The 18,837-nt window shown below is 39.1% G+C and overlaps 1 protein-coding gene across 1 annotated transcript; it reads left to right on the forward strand.

The window, feature by feature from the left end:
• Nucleotides 1–598: 598 nt before the first annotated feature.
• LOC121426416 lies at nt 599–17,998 on the forward strand. The gene is made up of 4 exons (XM_041622712.1): nt 599–683; nt 7,230–7,390; nt 8,471–8,782; nt 17,130–17,998. Exons 1-4 carry the CDS (start codon nt 653–655, stop codon nt 17,373–17,375), a joined length of 750 nt encoding a protein of 249 aa, XP_041478646.1. The 5' UTR covers nt 599–652; the 3' UTR covers nt 17,376–17,998.
• Nucleotides 17,999–18,837: the final 839 nt, after the last annotated feature.

Below are 18,837 nucleotides of genomic sequence, written 5' to 3' on the forward strand. Positions count from 1 at the left end.
CATGAATATTTTATGACTATCATTAAAAGACATTTAAAGCAGGATGTTTGGGTTAAGAGGATAGATTAATGTGTAAACTATGGGTTGAACAAACAATAATTTCAAGTCAAAGTCCGAACTTTTGACATTGTACTTTCTTTTTCATTTCATTTATCAAGTTTGTGGCAACCTAGTAGTAGTAGTAGTAGTATTTATTTCCGTATTAAAAGCACAATTATATACAATAAAATACGGTGGATAGCCCACATTCAGCGTGACTGGCACAGAGACGCTGGTCTTCCGTGGGGTCCAAAACATTTAACATTAACATATAAGTTGTAGACACAGTATAACAAGATTAAAATAAGAGATGTACAGAAGATAAAAGAAAATAGTGACGAACATAAATGAACCTAACGAACCTAAGTTTGATAATGTTGATTGAAGCAATGCGTTGTATTTTGAACATGATATACACATTCTTGGTTATAGAATTGTACATTGAAGTGAAGAAGTTTTACATCAATGGTTTACTTTCATGTTTGGCATTTATTTTAATAAAACTTTTTGAACTGCATTAATAATTAAATCACAATGTTTGTTTTAATTGCCTGTATAGAAAGAACACACAAAATAAAGGACTGCTCGATTGTCTTCAAGTGATAAACTAGCCATGGGTCTCCTTGTTTTATTCGTATTTGCAGGTAAGTACGAACTAGAATAATTGGATTGGATGGCTGGTGGGCCAGCGGCTATTTTTCTTTGTCAGTACTTGTGCACAAGACGAGAGAGGGCCAGGCGGGGATCCAGGGGGGCACAGGGGGCACGTGCCCATCCCCCTTTTGAGGAGCAAAATAAAAAAAAATGTTATGTAAACATGCCATTAATTGATAATTGAAGACCTTTTTTTTTTGCTTGTCAATTTTTTTGGGGTAAGAAGAACACTTAATTTGTGGTTAAAAACCTTTTTCTTTCTTTTTTTTTGCTTGTCAAATTTTTCCGGCACGAAACCTTAATTTGTGGTTGAAAACTTTTTTTTTTGGGGGGGGGGCTTGTCAAAATTTTCCTCCGAAAAATTTGCCCCCCCCCTCCCTCTTTGGAAAATCCTGGATCCGCCCCTGGAGAAGGCAGTCGAAATGACGGATGACGAAATATTAGGCTGCTTTGGAAGCTTTGAATCAGATTACAAGTAATCTTGTACTTGTTTTTTCAGAATCTTGCCTTAATTTCTAATTCAAAAAAAATCTTTGCTATTTCCATCGGTGATGAAATTTCTTTATACAGAGTGATCAATAAAATGAAATCAAGATCTGTCAACTACTTCTTTATCACAACTTAATCACAGTTTTGATTAATAAATGCACTTTCTAAAGGCAATCGCGCGCATACCTTGTTTTATATTCCCTTAATCCTCTTTAAAGGCCCGGTCCCAGTGACATTTAGGATGGATTGCGCATAAATTGCGGATAAAATTTGATTACAGACGCTAAACATCCGCAATATTCGTAAAGTATGCTGTTTTAAGACGGTTATTTTCCGCACATGTCCGTAATCATCCGCAAAGGCACATTTTTCCGTTCCCAGGAGTTTTGGGCTGCCCAAAACTCCTGGGAGCGGAAATCATCCGGTTTATATGCGCAATGCATACGCAATGCATACTCAATGTATGCGCTGAACTTTCGCAGTTATCCTGTGATATCCGCAACGGACATGGGATTGCGGATAAGTAGCGGACTGGGATAGAATGCGAAACGAATGCATAGCGTGCCTAATACGACTTTATACCAAGCTATAATAATTTATAAAGAATGCTTACAGACTGGTCACGAATAGTGCGTTTGTATTACGACTGTTTCGCAAACAATTTGCGAGTACACAGCAAACATTCATCGTAAACCCAGATTACTATATAAATGTAACAGAAAATGAAATTTGACCGTCATTTTAAGAACAGTTGTGTAGAATATAGGATGTTGCCATGGATCATCACGGACATTTGATAGTTGCAGCCATCCAACAACATAACAATCTTCTCTTCCAAGTTCAACGTTTGATCCAAATACGGAAAAGAAAGCGAAGGAGAAATCAAAGAGCTGTCTGGGTGAGACCTTGGATTGGCAGAAGACAATATCTGGGCATGTACGATAGATTGATGGTGGAGCTGCGTAACGAAGATCCACGTGCCTTCCAGAACTTTATGAGAATGCCCCCAGACATGTTTGACGAACTGGTGAGCCGGCTCACTCCTCGACTGCTCAAGACACAGACCAACTTCAGAGCGAACTTAGAGCCTGGACTAAAAGTGGCCATAACCCTACGCCATCTTGCCTCTGGTTCAAAATACAGGGACATGCAGTACGGTTGGAGGGTCTCTCACAACACAATCAGCAAAGTTGTCAGAGAAGTATGTACAGCCATATCAGAAGAGTACATTGATGAACAGATGACTTGCCCTACCAACGATGAAGAATGGCGTGAAATTGCCAATGACTGGTTGCAGAGGTGGAACTTTCCTCACACAATCGGCGCGATTGATGGCAAGCATGTGGCATGCAAAGCTCCCCAAACTCAGGCTCGGAATATTACAACTACAAGGGCTTTTTCAGTATCATTTTAGTTGCCCTGGTCAGTTCTGACGACAAGGTTCTTTGGGCTGACGTATCAGGAAACGGTTCCGCATCAGATGCTCAAATATACAACCAAAGTGAGCTGAAGCAAGGTCTCGAGAACGGCGACATTATGGGTTGGCCAAATCCAGATCCCTTACCCAATGACACCCAAGATGTCCCATACTTCATTGTGGGCGACGATGCTTTCTCTCTGAGAACATACCTAATGAAGCCATACAGTGCAAAGGCCCTGACTACTAACTACAGGCTGTCGAGGGCCAGGAGAGTCGTCGAGAACACATTTGGTATCATGGCGAATAGATTCCAAGTCCTTCTCACCACCATGCAGCACCATGCCGACACAGTCAGGCTGATACTGAAGACTTGCATTCTGCTCCAGGGAGGTCTTCTGGAGGTGGACTCGGTGACCTTGGGGATTGTGGAGGAGGTGGTACTGGTGACGGAGCCCTCTCTCCAACTTTGCTTTTCTTTTGTTTCTTCTTTTCTCTTGATTTGGCTCTTGTTGACATGTTGCTACTTTCTACAATGTTGATAAAGATAATGACGCTGAAGAGTGGAGTGCTCTTCTTTTACATGGTCTCGATTCAAATGTATCACATTCGCAATGCGACCGTTGTTTCCGCACCACGTGCGCATTGCATTCTCTATGCATACGTAATACTTCCGCAATAATCGTTTAGCATCCTATTTTTGTCCGCAATACATGTGTTATACTTCCGCATTACTTTCGTTACATTTTCGCAATGTCTGCAATACATTCCACAATTTTACAAGCAACATCCCTCGTAAAATAGCATTCGCAAGGTAATTCGTTTTTATTCGTGATATTTCCGCTTTTAATCGTAATTTGTTCGCTGTTCATCTTTTATGTATCCGCAATTTTAAAGCGAATATTTTTTTTTTTGCCAAATTTAATGCGGATGACAACGAATGACTGAAATTTGTATTCGCAATTCATGCGTAATTCAACTTCCCCCAGTGGGACCGGGCCTTAACATTGTATTGATCTTAACCCTTTGATATTTTATAGTTAGATATACATTTATAACTGCACGATTGCCATTAACATAATGCCATAGTTATTTCATTGTTCGGTGTTTTTATCAGCGAATAAATAATACAATTAGTCGTTTTAAAATCAGTAACTGTTTCCTTTTGATAACTTAAAACATTATTTGATTCATATTATCATATAAGTAACAATATTTGTTTATTTATTGTTATCTTTTACTTAGATTTTGACTTTATTTTCATGTATGATACGATGATTATGTTGTTTTTTATGTTTTCATCAGGTCATTGATGAAAAACAGTTTTTGCTGATCTTTTCCACCTGATTAAATATGTTCTAATAAATAAATAAAATAACTAAATGTTAAGACTGGTCCACAATCCGATTTTGGAACAAGTCTCATTTATAGCCACCTTTCTGAAAATATGAATGAAAACTATGATTATTATTTGAGGTTCAAATAAACTGAAGGAATGTTAATATAACAATTATGGAGTAAAGGCCAAATTGGTTTCAAATCGTTGCTATGACGTCATATACGAGATATTAAATTGACTTTTATTATAGTAAGGATGATAGCATAGTCACAGATTTAAACAGGTATTTGTACGATGATTTGAAATATTACACAGTAAGATATTCCATGTCTCAATAAGAACATCAAATTCTACTATACGTTTTATTCCAAAATCGGATATCGGATCAATCGTAAGATGTGCTGTGGCCTTAAAACATACGTTTACGATCCTGTCCTATCTAAAGGCCTGGTCACACTGCCCGAGCGATGTTGGAGCGGTCGTGGAGCGGTAGGGAAAGGGGGTCGAATTTCGCTCACAAAATTGGGGGGGGGGGGGAGGCATGGTCACACCGCCCGAGCGTTGTTGGTGCGGTCGTGGAGCGGAGGGGAAAAAAAATCATCACCGCTCGCTACCGTTCACCATTTTCGATTTCGATTGTTTTTTTGTTTTTTTTTCGATTTTTTCCCCAATTTTGTGAGCGAAATTCGGGAATTCGGCCCTCTTTCCTTACCGCTCCATGACCGCTCCAACAACGCTCGGGCGGTTGACCATGCCTTTATCTAATTAATGTTTAGGCACAACCATGCGTGAAATGTATTTCCTTGAAGAACTGTATATTGCAAGGAGGTCTATGATTAGGAGATAAATCCTGATTGCCTTGGATCACTCATAACTCTCTAAATATCAATCAATAAAAACCAGATTATTAAAAAAATGCCATAAATCTTTCAGATTATATGGAAATCTTTCGGTTTCACGGTCACCGTATAGGTCCATGGCAACCTTAAATGGCAAAATAACAATAGAGCGAAACTTAAAAACCTCGAGAATTAAAATGACATAAATTTGAATATTTAAATTAAATTAAAAAAAATGGCAAGGCCGGCCGTACGGGCGGTGCCAGCGTATTTTGATGGGAAGCTTATATAGGGGCACTATGAATGTCTTAGATTGAGTGACCGAAGCGTGCGAGCAAAAATTAGGGCCTTTTTTATACCAAAAATATAATTTTGTGATAGATTTTGACACAATAATCCGAATTCAAAGTACCCCCTCTTTTTCTCCATTTTCTCCCTTTTCTCTTGACCGTGAATATGTTTTGGATCCTTGCATCACAAACCTCCCTCCCTCTGTACGGTAGTGCTATATGATTTGATGTTATATTTTTTTTTCTGCTGGGAATAACTAGATATGATTTTGAACTTGATTGCGGAGTAAAAGTTATCCGTTACAGGTTTTAGAAATGTGTATGCTTGCATGGGCCATCATGGGGGTATAAATTTCTAATAAAAGGGTAAACAATCAACCATTTTAATTAGTGAATCAATAAACCAAGTATATCAAGTTTAAAAACAATACTAATATACTTAGAGGGCAAGTCCACCCCAACAAAAAGTTGATTAAAAACAGAGAAATATCCAACAAGCAAAACACTGAAAATTTCATCAAAATCGGATGTAAAATAAGAAAGTTATGACATTTTAAAGTTTCCCTTAATTTCACAAAACAGTTATATGCACATCCTGGTCGGTATGCAAATTGGCAGACTGATGACGTCACCCACTCACTATTTCTTTTGTATTTTATTATATGAAATATTCTAATGTTCTTCTCATTAATAAACAACGATTAATTCCTCCCTGAACATGTGGAATGAGCATTGTTTAATACTATATGGTTCAGTCAAGCTGTCCCTAATTGCCAAATATGTAAAAAAAAAATGAAATATTGTATGATTCAAAGAATAAAAAAAAGGAAATAGTGAGTGATGGACATCATCGACTGACTCATTTGTATGTCACTGAGTTGTGAATATTTGTGAAAAATAGGCGAAACTTCAGAATGCCATAACTTTCTTATTTTACATCCGATTTTGATGACATTTTCAGCATTATGCTAGTTTGATTTTTTCCTCTATTTATTCAGATCAACATATTTTGTTTGGACTTGACCTTTAATAATCATAATGACAATGACAAAAATATATAAATGAAATGCAGATATGTGCCGGACTCGATTCAAACATTTCACAGTAGGGTAAGACGTGGGCAATCTTGTAGGTTGACTTGAATGGGTAGGAAGCCCCCCCCCCCACCGCCATATCATCGTACCCAGCAGCTGTGACCGACATCATTATTGCTCGATATTTTTATCGTATTATCCCAATGTGTATACATCACAAAATGAGATAGTTATTGCTTATTGCATTTTAATTGCTGTTATTATCATCGTCATCATGATTTTGTTTAATCTGTACACTTAATAACTAATGAGCATCGAATTTATATTTATTGGAAAATAGATCAATTCAACCCATTTTGTTTCATGTATATGGGGGGATGAGTGGACGGGAGGGGGCATTTTGAATCCAAATATTTTCTCAATTGGACATAAAGTAACGTCACTTATATCTGAATTCTCGACGTTCTTATTTCTCCTTCATACCCCCCCCCCCTTCAGTCTTTTCTGAGTGTCAGGGTTACCAGACGTACGTCCCGGATTTCAAGGGACAGTCCCGTGTTTCAGCAATTTGTCACGCGTCCTGTACGACCCTTCCCAGGACGCCATTTTGCCTCGTATTTCACGATTTCGATTACATTTGTGAGAATATTTAAGCATTCCTTTTTTAATATGCATATTATCAAAAATGGGGAAAGGGTGAAATATGATACCGTTTTTGTGTAATAGTTTGTCAAAATCTATCACATTTTTTGCTCGCTTGCTTCGCTCTCTCGATTTTTTTTAACCCGCAACGAATGTCGGCTCAATGGTAGAGTGTTCGCCTCATGAACGGGAAGTTGTGGGTTCGATCCTTGGCCGAGTTATACCAAAGACTTATTAAAAAAATGTCTTTTTCTTGCTCAGCGCTCAGCATTTAGATTGGAGAAGGGTAATAAAAACACATTATGTTATCATTATTATTATTGTTATCATCATTATTATCATTATTATTATCATCATCATTATCATTATTATTATTCATTACTTTTATTATTACTATTGTTATTGTTATTATTATTATAATCATCATTGTTATTATTATTAATTATTACTATTATTATTATTATCATGATTATCATTATTCATAAGGATGCCTGACATTGTCAAGTGCCGTGTCGTGCTATACCTGCAGCGAGAATAATGTGCCTTTTGATGAGCTAGAAGGTGTCTTTGAGTCGACCAACTGCTCAGCACCCAGCCCAACCGACGATTTCGTCGACATTGACAGAAACTGCACTGGAACTTGTGTCGTGAGTATATCAAAAGACAAGGAATTATTTAATAATTGGTTGGATAGAAAATACTATTTAAAAAAATCATAGAATTTTTTTATTTTTTGTTTGCTACATCGACTCGTCTTGATTATGAGGCTCAATACCTCACTTGGGATGCACTGCAAAAACGCCAGTATTCTATTGGCAGAGCACTGGTCAAGCATGAAAGAAAGGGTGTGAGGTTCAAATCCCGGTCCGAAGTTGCGTTCAGAGAGGGGATGGGGGCATGAGAGGGGCTTGTCCGCCCAAAGCACGACATCCTCAAAAACAGAAAAGGACTCGAGAGAACGGTAAATTGTGAGATCATTTTTTCTGAATATATTATGTCAAAATCTATCCGAAACTTGGATTTTGTAATAAAATGTCAAATTTTCTTTTTATTTTAATTTTTCCCGCTGCTCCATATCTGACACTTGGAAATCTTTGGTTTATTACGCCACTACCGGGCAATGTAATTTTCTCACTTCATTTTTTCTAATGATTATAAAAAAGTTATTATCTTTTTATGGATATCAAAACATGGGTGCAAACGTGTCCTTATGTAGGTCGATTAAAGGTCAAATCCATCACAACAAATAATTGATTTAAATCAATAAAGCATAATGCTGAAAATACCATCGACATTATAATCCACTATTAAATTGCTTTATGCAGTCAAATTATTTTTGACGAAAAAAATTATGAAACTCTATTAACTCTTTAAGAGCCAGGCCAAATCCACCTCAACAAATACTTGATTTAAATTAATAAAGCATAATGCTGAAAATACCATCGACATTATAATCCACTATTACAATGCTTTATTGCAGTCAAATTATTTTCGACGAAAAAATACGTCATTTGTGAAGCTCTATTAACTCTTTAAGAGCCAGGCCAAATCCACCTCAACAAATACTTGATTTAAATTAATAAAGCATAATGCTGAAAATACCATCGACATTATAATCCACTATTACAATGCTTTATTGCAGTCAAGTTATTTTCGACGAAAAAATACGTTATTTGTGAAGCTGTGTTAATGCGCATAGTTGATTCTTTCTTACTCATATTCCACAGACATTCATATCGCTGTCGTCTCAAACTTACGACATTGTTCGGGATTGCTTTGAGGCTACCCCTTCACAAATTGCGTCAGAATGCGATCGAGGCTGCACAAGGCCTTCTGATTGTCGACAATGTTGTGACACCGACTTGTGCAACAGTGATTCTGTGGATGATATCATCTCTGAGCAACGAATGGGCCAAACATGTTACGAATGCCGTCACAGCGAAATACCATACACCGGTAATTTCAACCCCAGTTGCGGATTGAGTTTCAATTCAGCGGGGGAAGGAGTGAGGTACTCATTTTGCCAGGGTCTTTGTTATGTGAGTATCATTAGTTGTGATTACATCTGGGATATTATGATACTCTTCAATGTTTATTTCCCCATTCCTTCTTATTCACCTTTTATTCGCCTCCTCCTCGTACTCCTCCTTGAATGTATTCCTCTTCCATATTTTCAGTCTTCTTCTTCCTTTTAATATTTACTGAGGACATATTAAATTTCGCTATGATATTTCCTTGTTTTGTTTAGTGATATAATGCCCATGATTACAAAATTGGTCTAAACTGTCTCAATTTCTTTTTATATAATCTACAAAACTTACGCTCACGATTCGCACTGGCATTATTCATTTACTGACATATTACCCTCTTCATGCCCCCCCTCCCCTCATGATTTTCCCCAGTTTGAATAGTACTTAAAACATTGGTCTTCGAGTCAGTATATAAACACATTTCAGCTCACACGTGAGCTGAAAGTGCACTTTGCGCCCTCATTTATGAAATAGCTAATAGTCAAGTAATAGTCAACCGAAATCTTGACATGACCGTTAGTTTGGGTATAATATATGCATTTATATTTTTTTGCTCAAAGTAGTAGTATAGGATAACTACTTCGAAAATTCGAGGGGCACCCTTTAACATTTTTTTTCTATTGACGTCATAAGCCACGCCCATGTTTACACGATGAATCTTCCTCACACACAAGGGAACGGTAGAGGGAAAGGGAAGACTGAGTGGAGTCCCGAAGTGGAGGAGAGTTATCAAAGGCACATCAACATGTGGAAAGACTGGAAAAGATCAGGAGAGGACAAGAACAGTCCAGTTGGTGTGTTATCTGCCAATTTGAAAAAAGCCTTTCGTGCTAAGCTTAGGCAGGCAAGAGCTGCCTGCAGGAATGGTCTTCTGTCAAGAATTGAGGAAGCCGACGAACACAACGACAGGCTGTTCTATACTCTAGTGAAAGAACAAGGCCCTGGCTCTGATGTGCACCAACTCAACCTTGGAGGCCTCACCTACTCTGGGCCCGATATCATTCAGGGATGGACTCGGCATTTCCAGGACCTTGCCACCCCATCTGTCTCCAGTCCTACACAGGTTCTGAATCCAACACATCCTGAGAATATAGACTCCCTCATTATACATCATCCACAAGGGCTTGACCATCTCTTCACCTCGAAGGAGCTGTCCCTGGCCATCTCTTCCTTGAGGCCTGGCAAAGCTAGTGGTCCGGACAACATCTCTCCTGAGCACCTAATGTACACTGGTTGCACCACTAGGATCCTTATCCTCATCATGATGAACTGGATGATACACCTGAAGCACATTCCTCTCAGTCTTAAAGATGGCCTTGTCATCCCTCTCTTCAAAGGTGGGAACAAGAATCCAACAGACCCAGGAAACTACAGGGGTATCACTCTGACTCCAGTCTTAGGGAAGCTGTTGGAGTTGTTGGTAAAGCCCAAACTTTCCCAACACTTACAAGAACACCAAATACCAGACCCGTTGCAATTTGGCTTCCAACGAGAGAGGTCCTGTACTCTTACAGGTAAAGCACTTGACCTTGTCATCGAAATGTACAAGTCCCTCAACCAACCTTTGTACATAGCTATGTTGGATGCCCAGAAAGCATTCGACAGGGTCTGGCAAGATGGTCTCCTTTCGAAGATAGCAGCGACTCATCCACCTACAGTGCTGCTTGATACCATTTCTGAATTTTACAACTGCTCAAGCAAGGTTTTCTGGAAACATGAAGTTGGTCCCTCCTTTCCTGTCCTCCAAGGAGTAAGGCAGGGGGGAGTGCTCTCCCCCATGCTGTACACTCTCTACATCGACGACCTCATTAAGCGTCTGAGGGAGGGTCATCTTGGATGCTCAGTTGGCAACCTATATGTTGGGGTCATAGCCTTAGCGGATGACATTGCACTTCTTAGCAATGAGCCCATGGAACTGCAGCAGATGTTGAATGTCACTCTTCATTACACTCAGGAGTGGAAGTATAAAATCAACCCCTCCAAGAGTGCAATCATCGTGCTCAACCAAGACCTTCAGAGCAGTGACAACTCTTGGCAGATCAATGGTGAACCGATTGCACAGGTCTCCTCACACAAGCACCTTGGCATCATCAGGACGGACAATCTTCAGTATGATTACGCTGCTGATGCTATCGCAAAGGGATACAGAGCATTTTATGCCCTTGTGGGAACCTCACCACTAGGAGCAAGGGTAGTTCCCCATGTTGCTGCAAAACTATGGAAAACGTTTTGTGTTCCCAGGATGATCTTCGGCTGCTCCAGCATTCCCTTCTCAAGGGCAATGTTGAATCGCCTAGACAAGGCACAGATTCACCTATTTAAGCGGATTCTGGGTCTACCAACAACATCAGCTGACGAAGCAGTATATCTTCTCACTGACATAATCCCAATTAGCCTGTTGGTTACCCAAGAAAAGCTCCTACTTCTGGGACAGATCTTGAGCACCGACATGGACAGGATAGAACGAAGGATGCTTCTTCATGGTATCTGTGCCAACACCAAATCCATACAAGAATGGCGTAATGCACTTCAACAACTTAGCCTTCCCCCACTTGATGAACTTGTAAGGAATCCCCCTAACTACCATCTATGGAAACGAACGGTTCAGTCGGCAGTGATCCAGGTGTCCGAGGCTAGACAGCATAACGCCCTCACCAAGAAGACATCCTTGTCCTTGTGGACTAGAACACCCAAACCAAAGGCGAAGGATCTGTACCCCGGGCACATTTCCAATCCAAGTCTGCGGTCAGCCATCACCATCCGTGCTCAGCATAGGCGGCGGAAGTGGGGGGGACAGGGGGGACGTGTCCCCCCCTAAATTTGGGGAGGGGGGACGGTCCCCCCCCTAAATTTTTAGTTGATGACCTTTTTTTTTTTTTTTTTTTTTTTTTTTTGCTTGTCAATTTATTTTCCTACGCCCTCCCTGAAAATTTTTGGGTTGAGAATCTTTTTTTTTTTTTTTTGCTTGTCAAAAAAATTTTGGTTGTCCCCTCCTAAAATTTTTTGCTTCCGCCGCCAATGGTGCTCAGATATCTCTTGCCAAGTCTATCTGACCCAAGTCCGGCTCGCCAAGATTGGCAAAGCACCTGATGATTGCTGTCGTCTGTGCATGTCAGCCTGCGAGGATGTGGAACATCTGGTTGCTACCTGTCCAGCCCTAGCACCTGTCCGACAGGACCTTATCCAGCGGGTTAAGGCTAATCCCAACACCAAGCAGTTTGGACCATGCTTTGAATCTACCCCTGCTCTTTTTGTAGAGTCGGGGCGTATTAGCAGCAACATAAAAGCCTAATTACATACGCTTATTCTATACTACTTACGCAACCTCCACACAACTCGTCAAAACCTACTCAGTACTTCATGATTGCATCTACTAGAGCCTTAAATGAATAGCGGCCCTTCCAACGGCGCCGTTGATCTCCGACCTTAGCGGAGGAAGAATACAGGAGAGAGAGAGAGATCTCATTTATGAATTTCATATTTTACAGAAAACATATAAGCTATATAATATAAAAATCAAATTTAAATACATGGATCATGTGCAGTTCATTCAAAGGTCATTTAAGGTCTTCAAGGACAATGTATAGAGGCGCCTAACAGGCAGTCCCTTTCTGAGCTCCAGAATATTTCTGATTTTGTCACATTATTATTGTTTGAATGCTATTTTTACTATATCAGTTTGTAATATATATCGTCAGGATCACCCTAGACTAGTTTGGATCTGTTTGATGGCCTACATTGGAAAATCTGTATGGATCTAGTTTTTGCAGTTTGACTTCATTGCTGAACCACCATTATATGCATGTCCTCCATGTATCTTGACTTTGGCTTTCAAGTTCACTCATCCACACCGTCCATTGTCTTCATCAATAGCTTCTGAACACAACAATGGAGTTGGTCAACTTGATAGCAATTGTCCTCATTGTGTCTACAATGGGAAGAAATGAAGTGGAGCCCTGTATTGGCCACCATGTACATGCATTCAAGTGCTGTTTTAAAGAAGGTAATTCACATACACAGCTGAAGTTCCTTGGAATGCGGATAGTATACTATTCTAATGCCACATCAACCTTCCAGCTTCAACTCTTGTTATCAGGAGATATTAGCTTGAACCCTGGACCAAGGAACTTTGATACCACCACGACCACTGATGAGTGTTACAATCCTAGTGACACGGCGAGAACAGAATGTAAGGTAAATCGACATGTATATGATAGAAATAAGTTACTGGAGATCAACCAGAATAGACAGTTTCTAAGAGGGTGCAGACTTCAGGATGGCGTTTGGAAGAATATATGTTCTCTCGGGATTGCCAAAAGGCAAAGGTTTCACAGAGGTAAGAGAGCAGGGAGAAGGAAGCAGAGGCATATCCCAGTATTGATAACTCCTCGTTTGCCTGTCAACAAAACCTCTAGATGTGGCATCAATCACAACAATCTGAGGAGGATACCCAGACACGATCCTAACATTCAGTCTGGTACAAAAGTACATTTATGGAATGCACGTTCTCTGAGAAATAAGGCTTTAATCACGTATGACTACATTCTTGAACATGATTTAGCTATATTTGTCATCACAGAATCATGGCTGAAAGATGACGATCAAGTTATCAAGGGTGAATGTACCCCACCTGGATATACGCTCATCAACACTCCACGTAAAATTGGAAGTGGGGGAGGCATAACAGTTATCTTCAAATCTGAGCTCAAATTACAAACCCGCACTTTGGTGAATGAGTTTAGGACATTTGAGTGTGTCCATGTTGTGAACAAGTTATCGTCATCTTCTTCACTATTGAATCTGGTTGCTGTTTACCGACCGCCACCATCACCCACAAATGGACTGTCCTTGGTGGATTTCATGAGTGAATTTGATACCTTTTTGACTGATATGTATGTAATCCCAGGCAAACTAATTTTGCTTGGAGATTTCAACTTCCACATAGACAATCCTACTAAGACAGATGTGAATGGTTTTCTCCAGGCTATATCAGCGGCCGGCTTACATCAGCATGTTACAGGTCCAACCCACTCACGGGGACACACACTGGATCTTGTTTTCACCAGAGAATCTGAATCAATAATCAAGAGATGCAGCGTGCAGGATATGCTGATGTCTGACCATTCTGTAGTGAGGTTGGAGCTGACAATCCCTGTCAGTCAGCAAGAGATGATCACAAGAACATCTCGTAATTATAAAGCAATTGATAGGGACAGATTCAGAGATTCCCTTCAAACGATGACACAGAAGTTTTCACAACATGAGGATACTGATCATAGTTTTGATTGGTACAATGATACACTGCGTGGTCTTATTGATTCCTTGGCTCCATCGACAGAAAGGACCTGTGCTGTACGTAGAAGAATGCCTTGGTACACCGGGGAGATCCATCTTGCTCGACGGAAAAGACGCAGAGCTGAAAGGAAATGGCAGAAAAGCAAGTCTGCAATAGATCACGATAGCTATCTAGTTGCAAAGCGTGAAACATCAAATCTGATCTGCAGGACAAAGATGTCCTACTTTCAACATGCACTTTCTTCTTCGGATACCAAGGAAGTCTACAGGACATTGGACTATTTACTGAACAGAAAGAATATGTGTCTTCCTTTCCATGACTGTGCGGAGACCTTGTGTAATCAGTTTTCTACATTCTTTACCAACAAGATTGAAAAGATTCATGAAAGTCTTGGGGATATCACTTCCTGTTCCGGGACCTCGATTGAATCTAGACCGTTTGCTTCATCTATGGTCTGTTTCGATCTGACAACTGAAGATGAGATATTGAAAATCATCAAGGGTTCTGCAAGTAAGTCATGCAGTCTGGACCCCATTCCTACATGGTTCCTGAAGGAAAACATCCAAGATCTTCTTCCCATCATAACCAAGATAGTCAACTCCTCGCTCTCATCAGGAAACTTTCCAGCGGCAGCGAGAACTGCAGTTATACGACCACTTCTCAAAAAGCCATCACTCGACAGGAACTGTCTTTCCAATTATAGACCTGTGTCAAATTTGAGTTTTGTTGGAAAGATCATTGAAAAAGTTGTATGTCGAAGACTTATGGATCACATGGCTGATAATGACCTGTTTGAGCAACACCAATCGGCATACAGACCACACCATAGTACGGAAACAGCTCTAGTGAAGGTGAAAAATGATATAATGTTTTCCTTAGATAAAGGTCATATGGCACTTTTGTTGTCACTTGATCTATCAGCAGCATTCGATACCATCGACAGGCAAATTTTGATATCTCGTATGTCAAACATGTTAGGAGTCAACGGTATTGCACTCAAGTGGTTCAAATCCTACCTTGCAGACTGGACTACCAAAGTAGAAATAGGTGGGAAGTCATCTCAGTGTAGTGCGAGTTCTATAGGCTTACCGCAGGGGTCTGTATTCGGGCCGATCGGCTACTGTATCTACACCTTACCTGTAGGAGACATCGCTCGTCATCATAATGTCTTCTACCATACTTATGCTGATGACATACAGCTTTACGTAACATTTGATCCTAAGGTTTGCAGTGTAGATGTGGCAAAGAAGACTCTTTGTGCTTGTGTCACAGACATCTGTAGTTGGATGACTCATAACAGACTTAAACTCAATGAAGGAAAGACTGAATTTCTTGTCATAGGTTCAAGTCATAACCTTCGTTCCCTTAGTGATGTTAGCCTTGGTATTGGTTCTGCTACTATTGTATCATCCAAATCTGTTAGAAACCTTGGTGCTTACTTTGATTGTAATATGAATATGTTAGAACAAGTTAATCAATTATGTAAATCTGTCAGATTCCATCTGAGAAACATATCGCAGATAAGAAAGTACATAACTGAAGAAACCTGCCACAGTGCTGTTCGTTGTCACATTTTGTCCAGATTAGATTACTGTAACAGCCTATTAACATCTGTTCCCCAAGTGTATTTGAAGCGCCTACAAAGTTTACAAAACTGGGCAGCCCGTATTATCTTTAGGGTGGACCGACGTCATGATCCTGGCCCTTTACTTAAATCTCTTCATTGGCTCCCAGTAAAGAAGAGAATTGTCTTTAAATTACTTCTTTTTGTCTTCAAAGCCTTTAATAACCAGATGCCAAAATATATCAAAGATAGCCTTTCTTCCCATAGACCAACTCGCCCTAATCTCCGTTCATCTAAAGACCCATATTTGCTTGCCATACCCAAAACTCGTACAAAATCAGGTGATCGCACATTCAGTGTTACTGCTTCTAAAGAATGGAACAACATACCCACTTTCATTAAATCATCAAACTCTTCAGATCAATTCAAGAAACTTCTAAAAACATACCTCTTTTCCGATTAATTTCTTTTGAATGTATTTTTATTGTAATTATTATGTACTCTTGTTTAAACTTGTTTGTAAACGCTGTGATATAGTTAACTATGGAGAGCGTACTAAATGCTAGTTATTATTATTATTATTATTATTAAATGTAAAATTGGGGCACAAAAAAAGAATACAACATGCAAAACATCTCATGCATAGAAAACACGTAGCGTATTATATGCATTTTTTTTGCTGAAAATGGTAGTTAAGGGTGTTTATCTCAAGAGGGTATATCAAACCTATGTTTATTTCAAGGAACAGAAAAGTCACAAGGAAGAGGATGAGACAAATGTGGCGTGGCCTTTAACTGGTGTCAATTAAAACAATTGCTTTTAAGTGCCAAAGTGGCAACTGCTAGATTCTTAAGATACACACCCTCAACTATCATTTTCAGCCAATAATACATTATTATACGCTAGATGTTAGTTTTCTAAACATGAGATATTACTTTCATGTGCCCCAATTTTGATCTGCAGGTGATTCGAATGCCATGTAGTCCGAATGCCATGTAGTCCATATACTTACGTTTCATTTTTCATTAGCTTTAATTCCATACCAAACATTTATTTCTTCTGTAAAATAGAAAAATCATAAATAGGAGCAATGTGTAAAGATTGGCGTGGTTTATGTACGTTAATAATTAAACAAAAATGCTCAAGGGTGTCCGGGTGACTTCGCGCTCATATTATTTGATTAGTGAAATACTTATCATCTTCATTTCCTACATAAAGCTATTCAGGTCAGTGTATACAACACATTTAGAACGCGCTTGGCGCTTGCGTTAGCAAGCTATACAACAGTCCATAAAATGTGCTGTTTCAAGGTCTGAATACATGCAATACATACATCAATCTTTATGAAGCACATAATCTTGTTTTAGAAATAAATCTATAACATTTACTTAAACTTCAGTTTTTGGACCACCCTCCCCCTACAAAAAAAAAAGATTAACTCTTCGAGCAGCCGATCGGAAAAGTGATGTTTTTTTTTGTTTTTTTTTACTCCGTAGAGTGCTATCACTTTCATTGAGGGTGTTGAAGATGTCCAGCGGGGGTGCAGAAGCCGGGGAGCCAGTTGTGACTATGCCAACCACCCTTACCTGGAAGACAAGAGCGTCCGTATCAATAGTCTGGATTATAACATGAAGTGCTGCCTAGGCTCACTCTGTAACAGCGGTCACTTCGTTGGTCCGTCTGGTGGCGTGATCGTGCTTGTCATTTCCTTGGCACAAATCCTCTTTGCCCTGGCGCTCTGATTTTACTTTGCTTTTATAGGTGTTTCATTTCGTTTCGTTTTATTCCATTTCTAACAATTACAAAATTTACTTTCTGTCTTGCATTTCGAAATTATGAGTAAACTTTTAAAAGATATTTAGATATTTTAGATATTTTGTTTTATTATTCATAATGCAATCAGGTACAAACGGAAATTCAAATAAAAAATACATAGGCCTACATAGTTACCAACGATGTATATAGCATTTCCATTTATTTGAGTTTAGGGGAAAAACTGTCGATTAAATGCATGCTAGTGTAGAGGTACCCGTGGACGGAGATCGAAACCTGGACTTTCCAGACTTTAAAGTATATCAGCCAACTAGCGCTGCCTCTCGGCTAAGGCGCTCTCTGACAGTAAGCAATTTAGTGGAAACATTGATTACGTTAACAAAAAGAATGATATTAATGCAATAGGCTGGTGGTGAGTTGTAGGAGGCTACTAAAAAATCCGAACATGTAGTGCAGCCTCATGACTGTTAAAAGCATTATTATTAAGTATATCCAATAGGCGTTTGCAATGATACATAGGCGGATCCAGGGGGGGCAGGGGGCCGCCCCCTATTGGCGGAGCAAACAAAAAAGAATAAAGCGGGGAAGAAAAAAAGAAAAGAAAGGAAAAGAGAGAAGAAAAAGAAGAAGAGTGAATAGAATGAGATTATGAGAGAGTTGGTAAAATATATTTCACTTCACTATATTAAATATTCGCTCGCGCTCGCATTGCCTGTTAGGTGATTTAAATATATGGAGTTTAAAATATCAACTTTTTAAGTCAATGTATTCAAAAACTTCCGTTTGGAAATCGAACTGTCTTTGTCTTGTTTGATTTTTTTTAAAAGTGCTCTGTAAAAATTTTTAGTTTTATAGTCTGAATATTAACATTTTCTGCTCGCGCTGCGCGCTCTCAAAATTTTATTTGACAGGTACCTATTATTTTTTTCAATTCATATATCGATTGTAATCAAGAACAAATTGATTGATTTCTTGACCCAAATTGACTTGCATTCAATTCTATAACTATCCTGCAATGACCCATATAATGTAACTCTATAGCTACCCCTGCAATTCAGTTGAGAAATATGAGGTAATAATTATCTTGCCCCCCCCCCCCCCTCCCTGAATTGTCTAGGCCGCATCTATATGTTCAAAAATACTTTTCCATTTCATGGTTTGTAGATTTATTTCACTTATATTTCAAAATTTATGCATTATATTGATTATTTTTAACAAATTAGCAATTTTCATTAATCTCTGTCAATATTTCATACTGAATGAGGAAAAGTAAAGTTGGTAAACACGTTACACTTAATGTACTTTTTGTAGATATAATGGTCAGGTGGGCCTATTTTTTTAATTGAAAATACGAGAAAGGTGTCAAACTATTTCAATCATATAACTTAACACTGCGACATAATGCAGAGAGAGGAAAAATTTTACTGATGA

This window comes from Lytechinus variegatus, chromosome 13, assembly GCF_018143015.1.
Source record: "Lytechinus variegatus isolate NC3 chromosome 13, Lvar_3.0, whole genome shotgun sequence".
Classification (NCBI taxonomy): domain Eukaryota; kingdom Metazoa; phylum Echinodermata; class Echinoidea; order Temnopleuroida; family Toxopneustidae; genus Lytechinus; species Lytechinus variegatus.